Source organism: Pongo pygmaeus, chromosome 16, assembly GCF_028885625.2.
Source record: "Pongo pygmaeus isolate AG05252 chromosome 16, NHGRI_mPonPyg2-v2.0_pri, whole genome shotgun sequence".
Taxonomy (NCBI): Eukaryota; Metazoa; Chordata; class Mammalia; order Primates; family Hominidae; genus Pongo; species Pongo pygmaeus.
In genome coordinates, this window is record NC_072389.2 from 60,988,207 (window position 1) to 61,009,798 (window position 21,592).

At 35.7% G+C, this 21,592-nt stretch overlaps 1 protein-coding gene across 1 annotated transcript in view; it reads right to left on the reverse strand.

Annotated features, from left to right (window-relative positions):
- The window catches only part of PRTG (protogenin), a 131,344-nt gene that overhangs the window by 51,934 nt on the left and 57,818 nt on the right, over positions 1 to 21,592 (reverse strand). The window contains exons 3-11 of the mRNA XM_054451972.2: positions 19,616 to 19,760; positions 18,208 to 18,341; positions 16,322 to 16,459; positions 15,878 to 16,036; positions 15,106 to 15,265; positions 13,620 to 13,867; positions 11,343 to 11,507; positions 9,167 to 9,472; positions 8,235 to 8,423 (exon numbers count right to left, since the gene is read on the reverse strand). Coding sequence (XP_054307947.1) covers positions 8,235 to 8,423; positions 9,167 to 9,472; positions 11,343 to 11,507; positions 13,620 to 13,867; positions 15,106 to 15,265; positions 15,878 to 16,036; positions 16,322 to 16,459; positions 18,208 to 18,341; positions 19,616 to 19,760 — 1,644 coding nt within the window. The remainder of the gene's footprint in view (positions 1 to 8,234; positions 8,424 to 9,166; positions 9,473 to 11,342; positions 11,508 to 13,619; positions 13,868 to 15,105; positions 15,266 to 15,877; positions 16,037 to 16,321; positions 16,460 to 18,207; positions 18,342 to 19,615; positions 19,761 to 21,592) is intronic.

A 21,592-nucleotide genomic window follows, 5' to 3' on the forward strand; every position in this document is an offset into this window, starting at 1 on the left:
TGCAATGGCGCAATCTCGGCTTACTGCAACCTCCGCCACCCGGGTTCAAGCGATTCTCCTGCCCCAGCCTTCCGGACAGCTGGGATTACAGGCATCTGCCACAACACCTAGCTAATTTTTGTTATTTTTAGTAGAGATGGGGTTTCACCATGTTGGCCAGGCTGGTCTTGAACTCCTGACCTCAGGTGATCCACCCGCCTCGACCTCCCAAAGTGCTGGGATTACACATGTGAGCCACTGCGCCTGACCAAGATGAATAAACTTTAATATAAAAATTTATAAAACAAGATATGGTAATTAAATTGGTACAGATAACAACCTTATGTTTTTAAACTAAGTAGCTTTATATAGTTATATATATGTATGTAAAGTTCTAATCTAAATTTAGAAATAATTTTTGTTGTTGTTGTTTTGAGACAGAGTCTCACAGGCCCTACCTCACCATGGCTGGAGGGCAGTGATGCAAACGGCTCACTGCTACCTCGACCTCCTGGACTCAACTGATTCTCCCGCCTCAGCCTCCTGTGTAGCTGCGATCATAGGCATGTACCACCATGTCCAGCTAACTTTTTGATTTTTTGTAGAGATGGAGTCTCACCATCTTGCCCAGGCTGGTCTCAAACTTCTTGATTCAGGCAATTCTCCTGCCTCAGCCTCTCAAAGTGCTGGGATTATAGGTGTGAGCCACTGCACCTAGCAGAAGTTTTGCATTTCTAACTGACACTATCTCCTAGACAATGTCTTCATGAGGAGTTACGTGAGGTATCACAGAAGTTAAAATTGCAGGTTGGCCGGGTGCAGTGGCTCACGCCTGTAATCCCAGCACTTTGGGAGGCCCAGGCAGGCGGATCACGAAGTCAGGAGATCGAGACCATCCTGGCTAACATGGTGAAACCCCGTCTGTACTAAAAAAATACAAAAAAATTAGCCGGGCATGGTGGCGGATGCCTGTAGTCCCAGCTACTTGGGAGGCTGAGGCAGGAGAATGGCGTGAACCCAGGAGGTGGAGCTTGCAGTGAGCTGAGAATGCGCCCCTGCACTCCAGCCTGGGCTACAGAGCAAGACTCCGTCTCAAAAAAAAAAAAAAAAAAAAAGAAGAAGAAAGGCATAAACCTAATGTCAAAATTCCTTACCCTTACGTGTTAACACAATAGGTAGAGGGGAGGCCTGAAATTCAGCATTTCAATAAACTCCCAGATTATGCTGCTGGTCCTGGGACTGCACTTTGAGAAGCAAGAACTATACACAGTCTATATCTAGAACTTCCAAATTCTAGTAATGTGGCCTGGTGCCCTTGATATAACTGTCAGCTAAAAATGTTGTGTGTTTTTTTTTTTAATTTTTCAGTACTTAAAAAAATTTTTCTTTTTTCTTTTTGAGACAAAGTCTTGCTCTGTCACCCAGGCTGGAGTACAGCGGTGGAATCTTGGTTCACTGGCTTCCAGGTTGAATCTGGCTTCCAGGTTGAAGCAATTCTCCTGCTTCAGCCTTCTGACTAGCTGGGATTACAGGCATGCACCATCACCCCCGGCTAATTTTTGTAATTTTAGTAGAGACAGGGTTATGCCATGTTGGCCAGGCTGGCCAGGCTGTTCTCGAACTCCTGACTTCATGTGATCCACCCACATCGGCCTCCCAGAGTGCTGGGATTACAGACATGAGATTATATTTCACTATACCCAGCCTGAACAAAATGTTTTAAAGAATACTATTTTGTGACACGTCAAAATTATATGAAATTCATACTTCAGTGTCCACAAATGAAGTTTTACTGGAGCATAACCACACACATGCATTTATGTATTTTCCAAGGCTGCTTCTGTGCTGCAGTAGCAGAGCTGAATACTTGTGAAAGAGACTATATGGCCCACTGTAACAGTCTTGCTCAGGCTGTCATAACAAAATGCCACAGACTGAGTGGTTTAAACAATTGAAATTTGTTTTCTCTCAGTTCTAGAGGCTGGGAAGTCCAACATCACGCTCTGGAAGGATTCAGTTTTTGGTGAGGGCTTTCTTCCTGGCTCACAGGTAACCGGGCTTTTGCTACATCCTCACATGGTAGAGAGCAGGCTCTGGCATTTCTTCTTCTTATAAGGGCATCAGCCTTACTGGATTAGAACCTCACTCTTATGACCTCATTTAACCTTCATCATCTATCTTTTCACAGGCTCTATCTCCAAACAGAGTCACATTTAGGGTGAAGGCTTTAACATATACATTTTGGGAAGACACAAACATTGGGTCCATAACACCCATAAAGCCTAAAATATTTATGGTCTGTCCCATTACAGAAAAAGTTTGCTTACTCCTGGTCTAGATCTTTACTTCTCAAAGTGGGCAGAAATGCAAAAATTTCAGGCCCCACCCAAACCTACTGAATATTAGAATCTGTGTTTTAACAAGATCTGTGGGTAATCCATATACATTTTAAGGCTCAAGACACATTAGCTTTCAAATCTAGTGATCACGGTAAATTACTTGAAAAAATATTTTTAAAACATACAGACACTATTTTTAAATACAGGCTCAATTTCTAAATACATTGCTCTCCTGGAAGGATAACAATTTTAACAACAAAAACAACTAACATTTGTTGAGAACTTATAATGCAATTTTCCCAGGCACTATGCTAACTTTTATGTGCATTATTTCATTTAATCTCCCTAACATTCTAAAATCAATACCATTATCCCTACCTAAAAGATTAGGTGAACAGCTCGGATTTAATTTGTTAATAAGTTGTGAAATTTGAAGTCAAATCCAGGCAACAGACAAAAAACTTATTTGACTGATGTTTTTCTTTTACCATCAGTGCCATGTGATTTCTATAATAGAACATTGTAAATGATGTACCATGGAATGACTGACACCATTTAGAGTCACAAGAGGTTTCCCAGAAGAGTTGAGACTTAAAATCTGGGCAATATTTTTCCAAATGTAAAGAGGAGATATACCTCTAATTCATCCAGAGAACACCCAAAGTATTTTACAATGGCAGGAGACCTTTCATTTAAGACAGATAATTTAAGAAAAAAAAACAGATAATGCACTGTAATTCTTACATCACTCTTACAGTTTCATCAATCTGTAAACACTTTATTTTTAATTAGAGGTAGCTGCAAATTGGCAAATGAAAAATCTTTTGTTTTTTACTATCTTAATGTAATAGTATTTTTTTAGTAGCAGAATTTTTTTTAGAAGTAAATGCTTCATTTCTTTTGAAGTATTGGTTTCTAAATTTTTCAAATATCAAGTTCTAAAATTTGAGTTGAGTATCAATCATATTTGGCATTTTAAGATACTGCAGAGAATGAAACATTCAAAAATTTCTGATCTATTGGCAAATTAACAAAAAAGTCTATGTTGGTTTCAACATATTTTGGAATAATAACATATTAAACATAACAAAAGAAAGAGTAACTTAAAAATATTTAATAGTGAAGAAAGTGAAATACGATAGTTTTTAAATATTCTCTTCTGTTATAATTTGTACTCACACTTTCGTCAGTTAGTTTTCTAGCCTACAAGGCAAGTAGTTTCCAAAAGTATTTCTTTAAAGAAGTTTACTGAGTTCAATTAAATGAATTTATTTTGTGACTGTTTGACAGAATGAATCAGGCTGGGCATGGTGGCTCACGCCTATCATCCTGGCACTTTGGGAGGCTGAGGTAGGTGGATGGCTTGAGTCCAGGAGTTCAAGACCAGCTTGGGCAACAGAATGAAACCCCATCTCTACCAAAAATACCAAAAATTAGCCCGGCGTAGTGGCGCATGCCTGTGGTCCCAGCCACTCAGGACCTGGCTGAGGTGGGAGGATTGCCTGAGCCTGGGAGGCAGAGGTTGCAGTGAGCCGAGATGGCACCACTGCACTCCAGGCTGGGTGACAATGAGACTACGTCTCAAATAAATAAATAAAATGCTGTAGTGTAGAGTTTATTATTTTAATTATTCATTTATAATTGGTGTAAAATCTCATGCTCACACTAATCATGCTTACTGTAAAATTAAATAAAATAATTAACAAGCTCAAGTTCTTTGGCAAAATAAAAGCTAAAGATGATCTAACATCAGTGTCCTAAATGTTAAACTAACAACAGTACTACATAAAAATCTGCCCCTTTTCATTCTTTCAAATAAAGGCTTAATAATTCAGACCAGTTTTTGACAGCTTGTGAAAACAGTTCCTTTGTAATTATTAGCTAACTTCAGAATTTAAAGCCAATTTCTGAAACAAACATGAAAAAAGAGGAACATATCATTTCAATCAATCATCAGGGAACACAAGTATGTTACTAATTTTGCTTCAGTTTATTGTGAGATGAATATAACAAGTATTTAAAAATCCTACTTACAACTGAGCTAAACATTGAAAGTACCTAGGGGAAAAAATCGAAGTGAAATTAATCACCACAAAGATACAAAGTCTCAAATCACCACTTAGAACAAATCACACATATGTATTAAATCACAAGTCTAATGCTTTTTTCCAGCCCCACCACCGAAGTAAACCAGTTTTAATTAAAATCAAACTATATTTTAAAGTCATTAAAATCAAACAAGCTAACATCAAAATATTTCCATCACTCTGCCAATATTTATACTACGAAAGACACAATAATCTTTTTAGCTACTTTAAAAAAACTGTACATCTAGGGAACTGAGCTTTGAGGTTTTAGAGTAAAAAGTTCTAAAATAACTTTCATTACTAAGTATAATTAAATGTAGTTCATTAAAAATTTGTGCAGATATTGGAAAAATCGTCAATTTAATGTCTTTTGTTCAATATTTCTTGTTTTAAGCAGAGATTACATGTTACACCTTTTTATGTAGTACTATGTCTCAGAAAAATATTTGAAAATGCTTGTTAAATGAATTGAAATACATAAGTTCATTCATCTTTTTCTTTCTTCCAGAAACAAAGAACTGTGTGTATTACCAAGGAGAGTATGTCCCAATAATATACTTTTTAAATTAAAAACTTAAGTATCAGAAGTAAAAATAAAAAGATGTGTATAAAGGCATCAGAAAGGGGATTAGTATGAAAATGAAATTTTGAGACACTAGTTTGTTACTCAAATTGACATTGAATCAGCAAACAGAAGCATTTAAATTTTATTTCCAAGCCTACTTAGCAAATCTAGCTCCAGTTAAAGTATCTTTAATGTGCAAAAGCTCAGTGAAAGCAAGTATTCACCATGCAAGACACAGATAGGATTCCCTTAACCTACTGCCCTCCAGACACATCACTCTGTGTTAAACAGGCAGCTACTGCCAGATGCTCTCACTAAAAATGGTCACAGATGGTCAGTTGTCCAGTTAACAGAACATACTCCCCTCCCAATATTCAAAAGTAAGAAGGAAAGGATAGCTGCTAACACTTGCCTGCTTAGTGAGTTAAACGTATTTGACTGCTGTAAGTCTGGCAAGGCCCCAACACTGACCTTCTAGGAAAGTAAGACTAGACCATAGGGGTCTCAAGATTAAAAGGCACCTGAAAGGTGATCCAGTCAACAGCTGCACAATACTTGAATCCACACAACTGCATCTCTGCTAGTCAGTCATTCCAGCCGTGACTTGGTAGCTCCAGGGGTGCGAAACCTGCTGTCTAACAAGAAAGTCTCTACAGCTACAAGAGGTCTCTGTTATCCTGAACTGCAATCAGTCCAATCACTCAATATAATTCCACAGTCAGGAAACATACAGCTATTTTAATAGACGTAGTATATTGACAAAATAATTTCCCAGTTTATGCATTAGAAGTGATTTTAAATGGATTTACCTCAAATAGCATACACAGTGGATTTTACAACATAAAAACAAGGGCAGTAATATATGATTTTTTAAAACACAGGAGAAAATAAAGGTTTATAGTTTTAAAAGTTGACTACAGTTCAGAGATGATTTAAAAAGTTCAACAAAGATCAATGGGTCTCCCTCTTTATAAATAAATAAATACATACATGCGTGTGTATATATATATATGTATACATGTATCTGTAGAAAATTTTGAAGAATTGCTTTTAATTGCCAAAGTTTTAATAAAATGTCTCTCTAAACTTTTCACAACCCAAGTTTTTTTCTAATAAATTAGTCACCTATTTAGAATAAGCTCCCTGTGATGTATAAGAAGAGCATGCTAATAATGTATTTTTTGTATCTTCTATATATTCATATTTTCTTTAACAGTGAGAAAATTAGAAGTAGTAAGCTTGATCTATGATTCTTCATCAACAATTGTCCCAAATCATGTTTCTTACATAATAACTAAGCAAAATTTTCTCGAATCAGTAATATGTAGGGAAAGGGACAGAATACTGAGAAGCCACGACTAGGAATAAATGTTGCTGGCTTCAGTGGCAGTAGGTTGGGCTAATGTCATCTCAGTATCAATGGCTTAAGGAAGGTGGAACATATGTAATTTCTCGTCTTCATTTATAAAACTATGTGACAGGCTGGGCACGGTGGCTCACACCTGTAATCCCAACACTTTGGGAGGCTGAGATGGGTGGATCACCTGAGGTTGGGAGTTCAAGACCAGCCTGACCAACATGGAGAAACCCAGTCTCTACTAAAAATTCAAAATTAGCTGGGCGTGGTGGTGCATGCCTATAATCCCAGCTACTCGGGAGGCTGAGGCAGGAGAATCGCTTGAACCTGGAGGCAGAGGTTGCGGTGAGCTGAGATTGCGCCATTACACTCCAGCCTGGGCAACAAGAGTAAAACTCCATCTCACACACACACACACTTTGTGTGTGTGCACACAAAGAAGAGAAAAGAAAAAACTGTGTGACAGAGATCAATAATGAAACTTATTTAACTGAATGCAGATTAAATTAAAAACCAACGTAATGAGATTATAAGCAAAATACCATCTGGAAAACTGCATAGAACCACAGGATGAAGTTCTGTGTCCCTGCATCTGAAAACAGTCTCCCACCACTGCTTCTTACTGTGCAGAGACTCAAATCTAATGCTGCTCTCACAGCCTGTGCTACCGTGAGGCCAGGGAAGGACATGGAGAAGCCCATGGCTGTACAGCTGAGCCTTTTACCTCCCCTCACCTTCACAGGGCAGTCTGTGAAAGGAAAAGCCAGAGTGCTTTGCAAAATCCTAGTATGTCCAGAAAGTGTAACAATTCAGTAGGTATTTAGCAGGTTGGTCATCATAATCAAAGGGACTGCTTTGTACTTAAGGGTAAAAATCTACTTGTGAGCAACAAATAGCTAAGTGTACATTTTATACCTTGATGAGTTTATATCAGTTTATATCCATGTATTTTTTTTTCTTTTTTTTGAGACAGAGTCTCGCACTGTCGCCCAGGCTGGAGTGTAGTGGTGCGATCTTCCTTGGCTCATTGCAACCTCCACCTCCCAGGTTCAAGCTATTTTCCCGCCTCAACCTCCCAAGTAGCTAGGATTACAGGATTACAGGAGCGTGCCACCACGCTCAGCTAATTTTTGTATTTTTTTAGTAGAGACGGGGTTTCACCATGTTGGCCAGGCTGGTCTTGAATCCCGACCTCAAGAGATCCACCCACATTGGCCTCCCAAAGTGCTGGGATTACAGGCATGAGCCACCACGCCTGGCCCATGTATTCATTTTAGATATACATTACTTTCTACTAAACATGTTTACGTCATGAAATTCCTTTCACTCTACAAAGACAGGAAGACTAGGGAATAAAACAGTGTCTTTCAGAGAACACTGATGAACTCAAATACAAAGTTTAGTGCTTTTTCTCCAGTGTTCCTGGGTTAGAGCTACATAAATATTCACAGTTACATGGGTCATATGTAAGGCCATTATTTATACCTAATTCGTAATTATATAGCAATTATACAGTACTCTCAGGCACATTTTAAGTGAAACTTAACCACTGAGTATGATTTGGTGATATCCCTATTCTAATTGCTATTCTACATCCGCCGCACACTCACAATAATTGATCAGGAATTCAATCTACCAGAAGTGAACTCCACAAAGAAAAGCAGATTCACAGAGCTGGACGAAGATAGAAAGATACAATGGCTGCCTGATATTTTGCCACTGGACTCACAATGGTAAGTCAAAGACCAATCACTGACTTCAGCAGTAGCATATACACACTGACATAGTAAAATTAAATCTTTTCTTTGTAGCATTAAGTCAGTTCTCCTGCTTTATATCCAATAACTTTCTTCCCAGTTTGTCAGAGAGGAAGGAAAAAGGGAAAAACACAGTACAAATTCACTCACCTAAGCCACTGAGAGTATAGAGTAGTTCCTTGGTATCCAAGAAAATAGGCCCATTCTCCTGCTGCCCTTCTTCCTTGTAGTACAGCTTGTAGCCCTGAATAGCAGCTGTGTCCTCTACATCTTGCTGCCACCTCACAGAAATGGTGGTACAGTTCAGAGGCTCCAAATGCAACTCTGGAGACTTAGGGGCTAGCAAAATTCATCAGAAAATGTATGTATAAACAACCCAATATCCACATAAAGACACAGAATAGGGTAGTCCTCTCAGTTTTAAGCAAACAATTACCAAAAGGTTCAATCCAAAAATTATACTGCAACCTAACGTCCCAAATTTCATAATAATATTAAACTTTGAGATCAAAATTTAAAATATATAAAATACTATCTTAAAAAGACCCAGATATATAAATAATAATATCTGGATATTTAATTTTTTTTCAAAGAGGCAATAAATACTTTCTAATTTTGGCCACACTCCTCTGTGATATAGAGAACAGGCACTATTGTCAGTCAATTAACAAGAAAACCAGTCATGTTACATTCCACGTTAGTAAAACAGAAGGGTCTAGAATTTTGCAGTCCTATAGTCTTCCTATTGAACTAAGCATTTTAAAAATATATGGCAATAATATTAATTAGGCCTCTATGAATATCTTACTTTGGAAACTCAGTTTGATTTGGACTGATCTGTCCATGAGGGATTTGCTAAGCAAACTAATAGCACAACCAAAAAGTTTACACACAAATAAACTCTATGCAAAAGTGACTACTTAATAAAAAGCTTAATTTTTTTCAATTAAGTCCATCACCTATGGAATATTTTTATTTGTAAAACAAAATTTAAAAATATAAACATAACTTAAGAGAAGAAAAGCTTGATTCAAAAGTAAAAATACTGTATTATCTTTTCTTAACAGTCTTCAGAAATTCACCTTTCACGCTTGTAGCTTTGGGCGTCCTATGTGAAGTCCATACTGATGACTCTCCCAGCCCCACTCTGGTGGCAGCAGTAATCCGAACCAGGTAGACGCTGTCAGGTTTCAGGCCTTCCAAAAGGTACTCATGCGTGGTCCCCGGGAGCTCCAGAACTTGGATGGAATTCTCAGTACTTAGGCGGAAAGACAAGCGATACAGCACCACTTGGCCCCGCCGATATTTGGCTGGGATTGGCAGCCAGGAGATGAGAATATCAGTGGGACTTCGACTTGTCAAACTAATTTCAGGAGGTCTCAGGGGAACTAGTCGTAGAAGAAAACAGGTTGTTTATAAATATTTAGAATCGAATTGCCACTTAGCACACCAGTAACTGAATTCTCTTAATTAGCAACATGTAATAAAGAAGAGATACTTTCAGCCCTAGCAGAGGTTTTCAGTGAAACAGAGTACAAACCAGAAAAAAGAAAAAAAAATAACGAGGGAGGGCTAAGTGTGTGGAAACAAAGAATATAAGATATCCTTCACTGTGGCTGTGACTGTTTTGTTGTTTGGAACGAATATGAGAATATTTGATATTCATACAAAATATGAGAATACTTCTCAAACAATTCCACCAAAGTGGCTTTGAAACAAGGGAGAGTCAATTATACAAGGGTGGGGAAGCCTAGGATTCTACAGTTATAACCAAGCAAATAATATTTTGAAGTGTAAGAGTTGCATCTTAAAAATTAATGTGAATTTTGTATTCCTAATTACAACATATGTTGTTTAATATAGAAACAGTTTTTCCTCCAAACATTTTAATAAAACTGGCATTTCAGGAAAACGAGTCAAATACAGTGACAGGCGGTCTAATACTAAGAGTTCAGACGGGTTCTAGAGTTAGCTTCTCTGTGTCTGAATCCTTGTTCTATCACGTACGACTCTGTGATCCTGGCCAAATTAACCTCTCTGTATCTAGGTTTCTTCAGACACAAAATGAAGAAAATAATAATAGCTCCTTCTACACTGTTTCCCTGCTATGCTAAGACTCACTTTCTTCAAGGATATAGAGGGAGAACAGACCTCACACACACAAAAAAAACAAAACAACTATCTTTATTAGCCTGCTTTTCACCTTAGACATGCATAACAGAGGTTGTTAACAGCAACGAGATAACTAGAGATATCATATATACTGTAGTTCACTCTAAAGTGGAACAGGCTCTTAAATGAAAACTAAAATTTGGAATTCATTATCCACATAAGTGAACCTTTTTTCATTTATTCTAAGTCTGATTTTATAAACACCTAAATAAGTGACATTATAAAGATATAATAAGAGATCTGGGACTAAATGGAAAAAAAAGGAGATTTGGAGATTATATAAAAACATTTTAAAAACTAAGAGCAGACCATTGCTTGAGGATAAAACATTTGCTAAGCGAGAACAGTATTGATTAAGCATGTATTAAATCATTCCCTTTCACATTGCAGGGTACTAAAAAAGGTCTTCTAGAGACTCTGGAAAGACAGATCCCTCCTTTTACAATATGATATGAAGACTCAGAGGAGGATAATCAGTTCTCTAGGGCTATCTTAATATGGATGAAATTTCCCACCATTATAAGAATAATATGAATATCTGACCTTCCCTAAAAGAACCACAACTCAATTTTCAACCCATGGTTAGGAAACAAATTGAACAAGTAATATTTTCCCCCTTAAGGAGTATAAGCATATTGTATTTAATCAACAGGTACTAAGTGCTAAGAATTTTTTGACAGGTGATAAATCATATAAAGTCCAAGTTTCAGAAGTCCAGTACCTCTGGCCCTGGTCACTACATACACTCAATATGTGGCAGTCATTACAGTTATTCATGCCTAGAAAAACTCACATTTTGTTCTATTCAGTACAAAAAAGTTTGCAACATATTTACAATTTAAACTAGTAACCTCTGAAGAAATACAATGGGAATATAAGAATTTTATTACTAAATTTTATATTCCGAAAGTGCTCTTTATCCTTATGTTACTGGCAAAAAGCAAGAGTGAGATTTTGAACGGCAAATTTAACATACCTGTTTTTTAACCAAAAAGAGGATATTTTCTTTAAAACACATTTATTCATTGAAATTGACAAAACATACGAATGTTCATACTGAAATGATCTAGAATCATGTTTTCTTACCATCCTCTAGAGTATTCTGTGTCACATGGTCAGACATCTGGCTGGCTCCCATTGGCATATATGCTACAATGTAGAAAGTATAATTGCTGGCAGGCTCTAAGTCATCAATAATATAATGAGTTGTGTCATTTCCGATGACTACTTGATACTCTTCATTATTTAAACCTAAATTAAAGAATCCATGTTTTAAAATGACACATATTCAAAATAAAATTAACAAGACCATTTTCCTGTACTGTGAAACACTGGTCCTTGGGTCTAATCTCAATCTCTTATCTTCTGTGCCCCTTTACAAAATGTGAACAGGAAGGTCTTTATTTTCTAAAAGTAACCATATTTTGCTACAAATTATTAGAGGACATTTTTCCTGAATAAATCAAACTGAAAAGAATTCATCTTCTCTAAACTTAATTTACCATCTAGTCAAAACCCACAGCAGAGACAATGTACAGTAGTAACCTAACAGAGCTTAACACAACAGAATATTGTAATTCATAACAGTGTAAACTTTACTTGCTTCAACTCATGGGGTTCTTTTTCTTTTAAACATAAATGGAGAGACAGTAGGGAATGTAATGGCTCCACTCTTTAGAAAAACAAACCAAACCAGAAGTTGTCCTGCAAAAGATCTCATTTTGCCCCTAGAGATTCTATTAAATTTGACTGACATAAGTTGTTCTTTTATTTATAATACTGAGGGCAAAAAAACTGGGAGTCACAGAATGTGCCTCAAAATGCTTTGTCCCACAGTGAGTTTTTTTTTTTAAAAGAAAAAAATTCTCAGCAACTCTTAATCAAATATGCATGACAAGGTATAGAAGAGGATTTGTCTTTGTAGGATTTAATTCCTACAGAGCAAACCTGTAAAGTGGAACAAGAGCACTGGCAGCCACTGTGCTTTGCTAACAATTCACAGTAAACGCATGTCAACTTAATCAAATCTCTCTAAGGACAGAGTCCCTTCTCCCCACACTGGATTTATAAACAAAACAGAAGGCAAATTCCAGTATTAAGTTTTCCCACATTTCTGAATTAACTTGATAGCATTTTAATTAGACAAGATTACAGGCATTTCACAACAGACTGGCTAATGGCTTGTTAATTAGGAGCTGCATAGTACGATTTCTGACCTACCAAACAAGGTCCTTGAGTTCAAATTAAAAAGCCTTGTTCCATTCCTGAATAGACCACTGAGCCACATGTGGAGGCTCTAATGAAACAACCATAATAGGGAACAAGAGTGGTCCCCACCAAAACCAGCATTCCTTTTACCTTCATAAATCACTAAAAAGGGAATTAACATACTCCAGCATGCTCAGTTATCAGACTTTCATTCTTCTTGCTTCCATGACCCCTGATTTACATTCAAAATATTCCTTTTCAAAACCCTACTTCAAAGTACAAAAAACAAATAGCAGCAGCAACAACAAACCACCTGTTTCTATGGCTAATTTTATTATATCCCCATCCTTAGGTGTTTGAATTTGTTTTTAACGTATATTCCATAAAAGCTAGGCTGTTTAAGTATAGAACTGAAATTTCTAAGCCTCTACCATGGTTTCTATGAAAAATCAATAAAGAAATTTCTAGGATTTATCATAGCTTCTCTTTTTCCTCTAAGATATTTGCTAAAAGTAAAATATAAGAAAAAAATTTAAATCTCCAAAACAGAATCAATAATTCTGAATAAAAACTTGAAAACACATTTGATTTCTACTTTTGTATGATGAGATAGCAGTAAAGAATGTCCTGTTCAATTTTCAGAGGGTTCTATATGATTTCAGAAAACATTCAAAATATACAAAATATTTAAAATATACAAAATCAAAAACATGGGGAATTTGACAATGTTTACTTTCTCCCTTAAAAATAATAAATATACATAGTTTATTATTTTACAAAACAGTCACACCACTGTTCTAATGTAACTGCATACTTAAATTGGTATATTAGGTCTCAGTTAAGGAATTTATACCTTGTCTGGAATGAAATTCGTAAGTACACCACTTTGCAATTTCTAAGCAGGCAGTGATGCTTTGCATTAGCTGGTAACTGTTTCTAAACAGAAAAATCTTAAACTATACTTACATATACAAAGTATACAACATGAAATTTAGAAAACAATAGATACATAGGTGATAGATTATTTTATTAAAGAAGATAAATGCCACAGAATTTCAAAAATATTTTATGGATTATGTAAGGCATTATTCGTACTGAAAACAAATTCTTGATAGCAAGGAGTACTCAAAAATAAGCACTAATAAAATTGCTTACCTTCTGCTTTCATGTAGTGTACAGAATAGGCAATGACTTTGTCTGAATTATAAAGTGGCCTCTCCCAGGCTAAAAGAATGGCTGAGCTTGACATGGTTTCAGCATGTACATTATAGGGAGCACTGGGTCTGTCTTCTGACATCACTACAGTCAGTCTGGCTCTAGATAAAATAGATCCTTGGCTATTCTCAGCCATGCACTGATAAATAGCATCATCTTCAGGAATAATCTGGTTAATTACCAATTTACTAGGGAAAGAAAAAAAATTATTTCCATGAAAAATTCTAAGAATGAATTCAAAATAAAGTTTAGCTATTGCTAAATATACTCTCATTTTATTTTATTTTAAAATTCAAATTAAAATCAAGCATTTGTAGAACCCTGCAGCAACTATGTGGAATCCTGAAGATTTTTTGGTGTGTTTTTGTTGTTGTCATTTTCTTTTTGTTGTTGTTGTTTTAAAGAGACGGGGTCTCACTCTGTAACCCAGGCTGAAGTGCAGTGTCACAATCACAGCTCACTGCAGCCTCAAACTCCTGGGCTCAAATAATCCTCTCGCCCTCTTGCCTCATCCTCCTGAGTAGCCGGGACTCCAGGCATGTGTAATTTTTAAATTTTTTGTAATTTTTTGTAGAAACAAGGTCTCACTGTGCTGCCCAGGTTGGTCTTAAATTCCTAGGCTGAAGTGATCTTCCCACCTTGGCCTCCCAAAGCACTGGGATTACTGGCAAGAGCCACCATGTCTGGCTTATAGTCTCATTTTAGATAATAAAAGTTACTGAGAACAAAAAAAAAAACTATGTAATCTGTCCTAGTGAAAAATATTCTACATTGATCACTTAAAATTACTCATTTTTGAGTCTGCATTAGAATTTGTGATATTCAAATGCTCTCTGCTTTAGGTAACAACTTATTTTTTTAAATTTGGCTCATTAAGAATTTATATGACGTGAATAGCATCTAATTTACAGAATATTATAATGTGTACATAGAATTCAGGTCAACAAAAATTTTTAAGTTTTGTTCAACGCAAATGAGAATGTTACAATAATTTGTATTTATGCTAATAAATATGAATTCTTAAAATCATTAACTATAGAGAAATTATTAGAGAATTATTTCTTCTAATTTCCTCATCTTGTGGAAGAAGGAACTAAGACCCCAAGGAGCTAATATGCTTTTTTGTGGTAACTTAACTCTAGTGGTGGCTTAATAGCACTAGAACCCTGGAGTTTGGGGAACTCTGTAACATGCATTTTATTATCATCTACCACTTTCTTGACCCATGTATAAAATACCAATGAGTATTTAGCATAGCACATGTATGACATGATAATGTTATAAGTCTTAATTTCTTAGTTTAGTTTCATTTTGTTAATAACTATCAAGATAATTTAAGTATTTGATATTATTATAACCATTTCACATAAAAATTACTAAAGCCATTATATCATATATAAAATGGTAGCAAAGTGACACAGCCTACCTGTTGTACATTTTAATTCTACCGTTCGAATGTATCTTCCTTCCATTTTTCAACCATGACATCTTGGGAGAGGGGATTCCTTCTGCCTGACACACAAATCGAGCAGTGCCAGCTCGAGGCCTTGTTAAACTTTCTGGCCATTCAACAAATGAAGGAGGAGCTATTTTTAAAGAAAAAAATGAAATATTTCTGTGATCCTAATAGGAATGATGTAAAGGGTCAAGGAAGAAAACAGCAAATGAAACAAGCCCCATTCCTGAAGACGCCTGACATGCTGAGCTCCTGTCTACATCTCCACACATCTCTCCAGGTGCCTTTTCTTGGCACTGCTCAGTGTTCACTTCCTGCATGATTTCCCTATTCAGAGCATCTACATAGACACACTTAAAATATATGTACCTACCATCCTTCTTAACTAAGAACAATATATAGCCACTTGTGAATGCAGTACAAGTGGCAATAATCAAGAGATTAAATTTTTAAATTGGCAAATAGGTACACGGATATGTGTGTAGGTGTGATGGAGATAGAAGGGAAGCCTAAATAAGAAGGAACATAATGGTAGGCACGTAAACAGAATGGTGACCTCAGAATGATTCTTCAGTTATATTTTAACATAAATATTTGTTTTTTCCTGAAATTCATCATTTGATTACAATACTTCATATCAATGCTACAAAGCTCAAGAAAGATAGAAGTAAGCTATGAATGAGATAAAACAGCAAATGTTAAAATGTAAGATTCCCCTGATTGCAGAATGAAAGGAACATACCTAATACAGTTAAAGTTGCCATAGCAACTGTAAAGTTGCGTGTGCCAGGGGTAGTGGCCCGACAAACATATACTCCAGCATGTTGTAGCCTGACATCAGATATCATAAGATTACCATTTCCAAGTACCCGAGTATTAAAGACATCAATGGATTTGTGATCTATTTCAAAGAGAATACTTCAGTTAAAACAATGTAACAGATAATCTGAAATTATGTCAAAAGACCACTATCCAAGCAATCAATCATGAGAAGTATAAAATTAAGTATAAAATTCTCCATGTTAAGACCTTTTCTCTACACACTGAAATGCCAAAAAATTAAGACATTCAATAGCCAAATCTGTGTTTTTGTATATAAAATAAACATTTTATAAATTTCATTAGAATGAACAAAATTTAAGGAAAAGACTTTTTTTGTTTGTTTGTTTTTCCTGAGAAGACTTACCAAGGCGGCTCCAAGAAATGATTGGTTTGGGATTTCCTGTGGCCATGCATTCCAAAACTACAGTCTGATGAAGAGACGTTGTTATGTTCTGTGGACCTGCTATAATTGTTGGTGTGTGGAAGGATTTAGACTCCTTAGCTTTGGGGAGGAAAAGACAGAATATAAAAATAACTTATAAATAAGATATAATAAGTGAAATTAGTAAGACATTTATTCTTATCACTCACTTTTCTTTTTTTAAAACAACTTTATTGAGATATAACTCACATACCATACAATTCACCCATCTGAAGTATATAATTCAGTGGTTTTTAGAGTTTTCAGAGTTGTACAACTATTACTACAATTAATTTTAGAACATTTTTATCACTCTCCAAAACAATCCCAAACCCATTAGCAGTCACTCCCAATCTCTTCTTCTCTCCACAGCCTAGTAACCACTAATCTACTTTCAGTCTCTCTGGATTTGCCTATTCTAGACATTTCATATAAATGGAACCATATATTATGTGGTCTTTTGTGAATGGCTTCTTTTCAGTTAGCATAATGTTTTCAAGGTTCACCCATGTTGTTACATGTATAAGTACTTCATTCCTTTATATTGAGCAATATATATCATTGTATAGATAGAACACATTTTATTTATCCATTCATCAGTTGATGGACATTCAGGTTATTTTCTGTATCATTACTTTTAATTGAGGTTCAAGCATTCATTTATTTATATAATTTAATTATCTATAATTTATTTAATTTACCTAAAATTAAAGCATAGCATTAAATACATAACTTCAGCCTCTTAATGTTTTTCAAAATTTCTTCTTTTTTCAGCCTTAAAGGATCTGTTAGAAACCAGTATCTCTTGTGAAAAATAAACATTTATGTGAAGTTCAACAATGTCTTCAGTCCAGGTTTTCTTCCACTACATTTAAACAAACTTAAGCTTTAAAATAAAAACTATCATCTATTGCATTTTAATGAAATATCTATTTCTTTATATGCACCTCTCTAGTTTCCCTTCTACCTATATTAATGTATGGCAAAATATATAAAATTATGCTTGCTTAATATTAACAATGATAATTTTTGCATTGAGACTGAGGATATTTTTTAACTTTTATTTTTGTGTTTTAAAAAATTGTTTAATATAGAAGCTTTATGTTTTCTATTTTCATAAACATTACTTTTTATAAAATGCATATATCATTTTTACAAATGCAAATCATGGTATTTCTTTAAACGACAAGCAAAAGAATATGACTAGAAACAAACATATCTTTTTCCACAATAGACAATTCTGGTAGAAATGGATGACTGTTATTCTCTTTTCTGTGCTTTCTGTATTTTACACTTTTAAAAACAAAAGTGAAATATAGCCAGCCCTCTGTATCTGCGAGTTTCACATCTGTAAATTCAACCAACTGCAGGTTGAAAACACTTTTTTAAAAAATAAAAAATAAAAATACACAAATTTTAAAATACAGTATAATGATGATTTATACAGAATTTACATTATTAGGTATTATAAGTAATCTAGAGATGATTTAAAGTATACAGGAGGGTGTGCATAGGTGAATGAAAATAACATGCCATTTTCTATAAGGGACCTGAGCATCAGTGAATTTTGGTATTGAATAGAATACCAAAGACTGAATATTTGTTAATCTTTCTTAAGACTGAATATTTCTTAAAGACGTTGACATAACATAGAAAACTGGCCTATGAAAGAAGAGTTGCTTAATAACTAAAAATGACCATTTTCCAAATAGATTATAATAATTTAAAGGAAATTCTACTTTATGGCACATTATTACAGCAGAGGAGAAAAAGTAACAACTGTGCCAATAAAATGTCATAAAAATGGAAAAAACCACTCTGCGTGGTACCTGGAATCACAGTTAGCGAGGCCTCCATACTTTTACGTCGGTGGGCTACAGTGGCAGCAATACAACGATAATTTCCAGAATCCCTTTGGCTGACATCATAGATCTGCAATACTCCTGTTGGTAGGGCAGTTATCCTGTTATGAGAGAAAGATAACTAAACTTTTTGTAGTAGATTTCATATTTTATTTATTTATTTATTTATTTTTGAGATGGAGTTTTGCTCTTGTTGCCCTGGCTGGAGTGCAATGGCATGATCTCAGCTCACTGGAACATCTGTCTCCAGGATTCAAGCGATTCTCCTGCCTCAGCCTACCAAATAGCTGGGATTACAGGTGCGCCACCATGCCCGGCTGATTTTTGTATTTTTAGTAGAGACAGGGTTTCACCATGATGACCAGGCTGGTCTTGAATTTCTGACCTCAAGTGATCTGCCCGCCTCGGCCTCCCAAAGTGCTGGAATTACAGGCGTGAGCTACCGTGCCGGGCTTAGATTTTATATTTTATTTAACATATTCTGTGATAGGAATACACTCAATCTTTTTACAGTGCTAGAAGCAATACTTTAAAGACCTTTTAAAATATTAGCTTGATTCTATTTTTTTCATTTGGGTCACTAAAGCTCTCTAAAACATAAACAATCCAGCATAATATGGTTTGTGCAATCTATCAGTCGAATTTTACAGAGTCTCATTTGACATTCTAGCATAGATTTAGCTAACTGGTGGCCCAGAGTTTAGTATAATTTTTTTCAAATTCCTGATTTTTTACCTATTAATATCCATATATTGTCCAAGACATATGCAGATATGCTTTTTTTTTAAATAAAGCACTTGCATGAATAACTTATTCCATCTTAGTACTTTACCATGTTAGCAAATGTCTGCCAACTCAGGAGCAGGGCAGGAATCAAACTTTTTGGAGTTGCTATCAAGTTCTTGATTTTTAAATCCCAACCACCCGCAGAACACTAGATGTGTGCATGTGTGCTCGTGTGTGCATTTGTAGTAAAGAGGGGGTTGAGAAGTGGAAGGCAGAGACAGGAGTGGGCAGCTATCAGGGCATACATGAAAGACCCTTACACCAACACTGCCCTTCCTAGCAATGAGAGTATAATTTGGTTTCCTAAAACCCTGGGCTGCAGTCCAGATAGTCATGGTTAGAACAGATGATTGAGGAAAGGATCAAGGCAGTAGGATAATCTATTTAAATTCTGATCTAAACCAGGAACCATGCCCCATGTGCCAGAGACTGATAATCTAATTCTTTGGCTAAGTTTGAAATGTCTTAAGCAATCAGTTATTACTGCCCTAAATAAAAATGAGGCCTATAATGGTGTTTCTCCCTATATAATCTCATATGAAGTCTTCATTACTCCCATATCATCTCCAAAGACAAAATCTACATCTACCTGTCCATAGTCATAGGTAGAGCTGTCCGATTGAACTCCCATGTTATGACTGCAGGAGGGTAGGATGAAATCTTGCATGCAAATCGAGCAACTCCACCTTCGTGGACCTCAGTGGAAATTGGCTGAACTTCAAACGCAGAAATAGCTATAAGATAAAGTTTGAGAAATTCAGAATAAGTGCATGAAAATAACACTTAGAAGTAACATTACACTAGATATTACTTATTGGACTTGAACCCTTGCTTGGATATAAGACCAACCTAACTTAACCAGCATGAAGATAATTTAGTGAATAATTCTGGAGAAAACACTGGGCAGTTGCCCAATTTACGGAGTCTGGTCTTTCCCAGAATTAAATTCTAAATAGGTTCGCAAGAAACTTATCATCTATTTGGAGATAAAAAGTTAACATATGAAACAAAAATAAACAATGGTATATAATTACATAGTAAACTGTGTGGTACAAACTTCAAATACTATTGTATATCAGAGGAGAGGGAAACAAATTCAAACTAATCAGGTAAAAACCATTTACAGGAACTGGTTTTGAATTAGCTTTTGAAGAATCCACTGGATTTAGATGGGGGTGGTGGTGGTGGGAAAGAACAGAACATTTCAAGTGAAAAGAATAACATGAAGACAAGCACAGAGGTAAGAAATGCAAAGCTTGCATTCATAGGATTGTGAGGAAACAGCCAGAACTACTGCAAAATATTTCAGATTAAGAGTTTATGGGAAAGCTGAAGGAGAATACAGGTAAAACAGATTTATATCATGGTACAAATTAAGGCATCACTGAAGATTTCTGAGCAAAGGCATGTCCTGATATTAGCAATGTGTGGGGAAAACTAATCAGGATGGACAGAAAAAAGGAGTCTCAAGTCAAAAGTCCAACAGGCTATTAAATAGGGATTACAGAACTGGGTGGTGGCAGTGGGAATGGGGAGAGACTAGCGATATCTTAAAGAAAACAAAAACTTGGCTCTTATGCCACAGACATATCACTCTGTATCTGGAATCAGATGAAGCTGGTATTGATGGAGCAGGATGAGAAAGGAAAGAGAGAAGCCCAAGGGTGCATCTGAAACAAAAGGTAGAGAAACTCAAGAGACAATTTTTAGGCTCATCTATTTCCAAAGCAGAGATCAATCTTGAAGTGTTGGTATTTTCTAGAGATAATTACTCTTTGCAACTCTAGGCAGGCCTCCAGGAAGTGGTCTTCAGTGTCCATGATCACATTTTGAAGGAGTGTAAATTCCAGGTTTCCCTTTCCTCTACTAAGTCTTCCAAGATACAAAGAAAGATCCACAACTACAGTCTTACTCCTCCCCTCCCCAGATTCCAGTTCAAAGAAAAATTTGTTTGAACTTCATTATTTACAAATAAAATGAGAAGTTATGAAGAAGAATAGAGTTAATAGAGCTACATGAACTTATGCTTCATTAGGCTGAAAAGGGTAAAAGGTCATAGAAGGCCAGCAAATAATGGTGAAAATATTCTTAGGAGGATGGACTTCCCAAAAGGGTGGAGTGGGGGTAAATACCTTATTTGTGTATGAAACAAAAATCTGTTTCAAACTGCTGTTGTGGGTGGATCCTCAAAGTCAGAATCATTTGCATAATAACTTTCACTCTCTTTCCTCTTGAATACACAGTGTTTTCCAGGAGTTATGTAATGCATGGTATTGCAACAGACCAAATGTTGAGGCAGACACATATGAGAACCCAGCTTTCTATTAAGCTAACTAAAGAGATATGCACAAATGTAAAGCAATTCTGCTCCTCTGGCTAATTTTTTCCTCTGGAAAATAGTTATATTAATATGTGGTGCATAAATGTTTTCATTCTAAAATGAATTAATGAATATTTTTCTCAGTTTTAATTTCTAATAGTGTCAATAGATGTAAGCTACATAAATAAAAGTTATTTGAGTTTTAAGAGTATAAAGAGTGAGACTTTTCAGTTGGAGAACCACTCT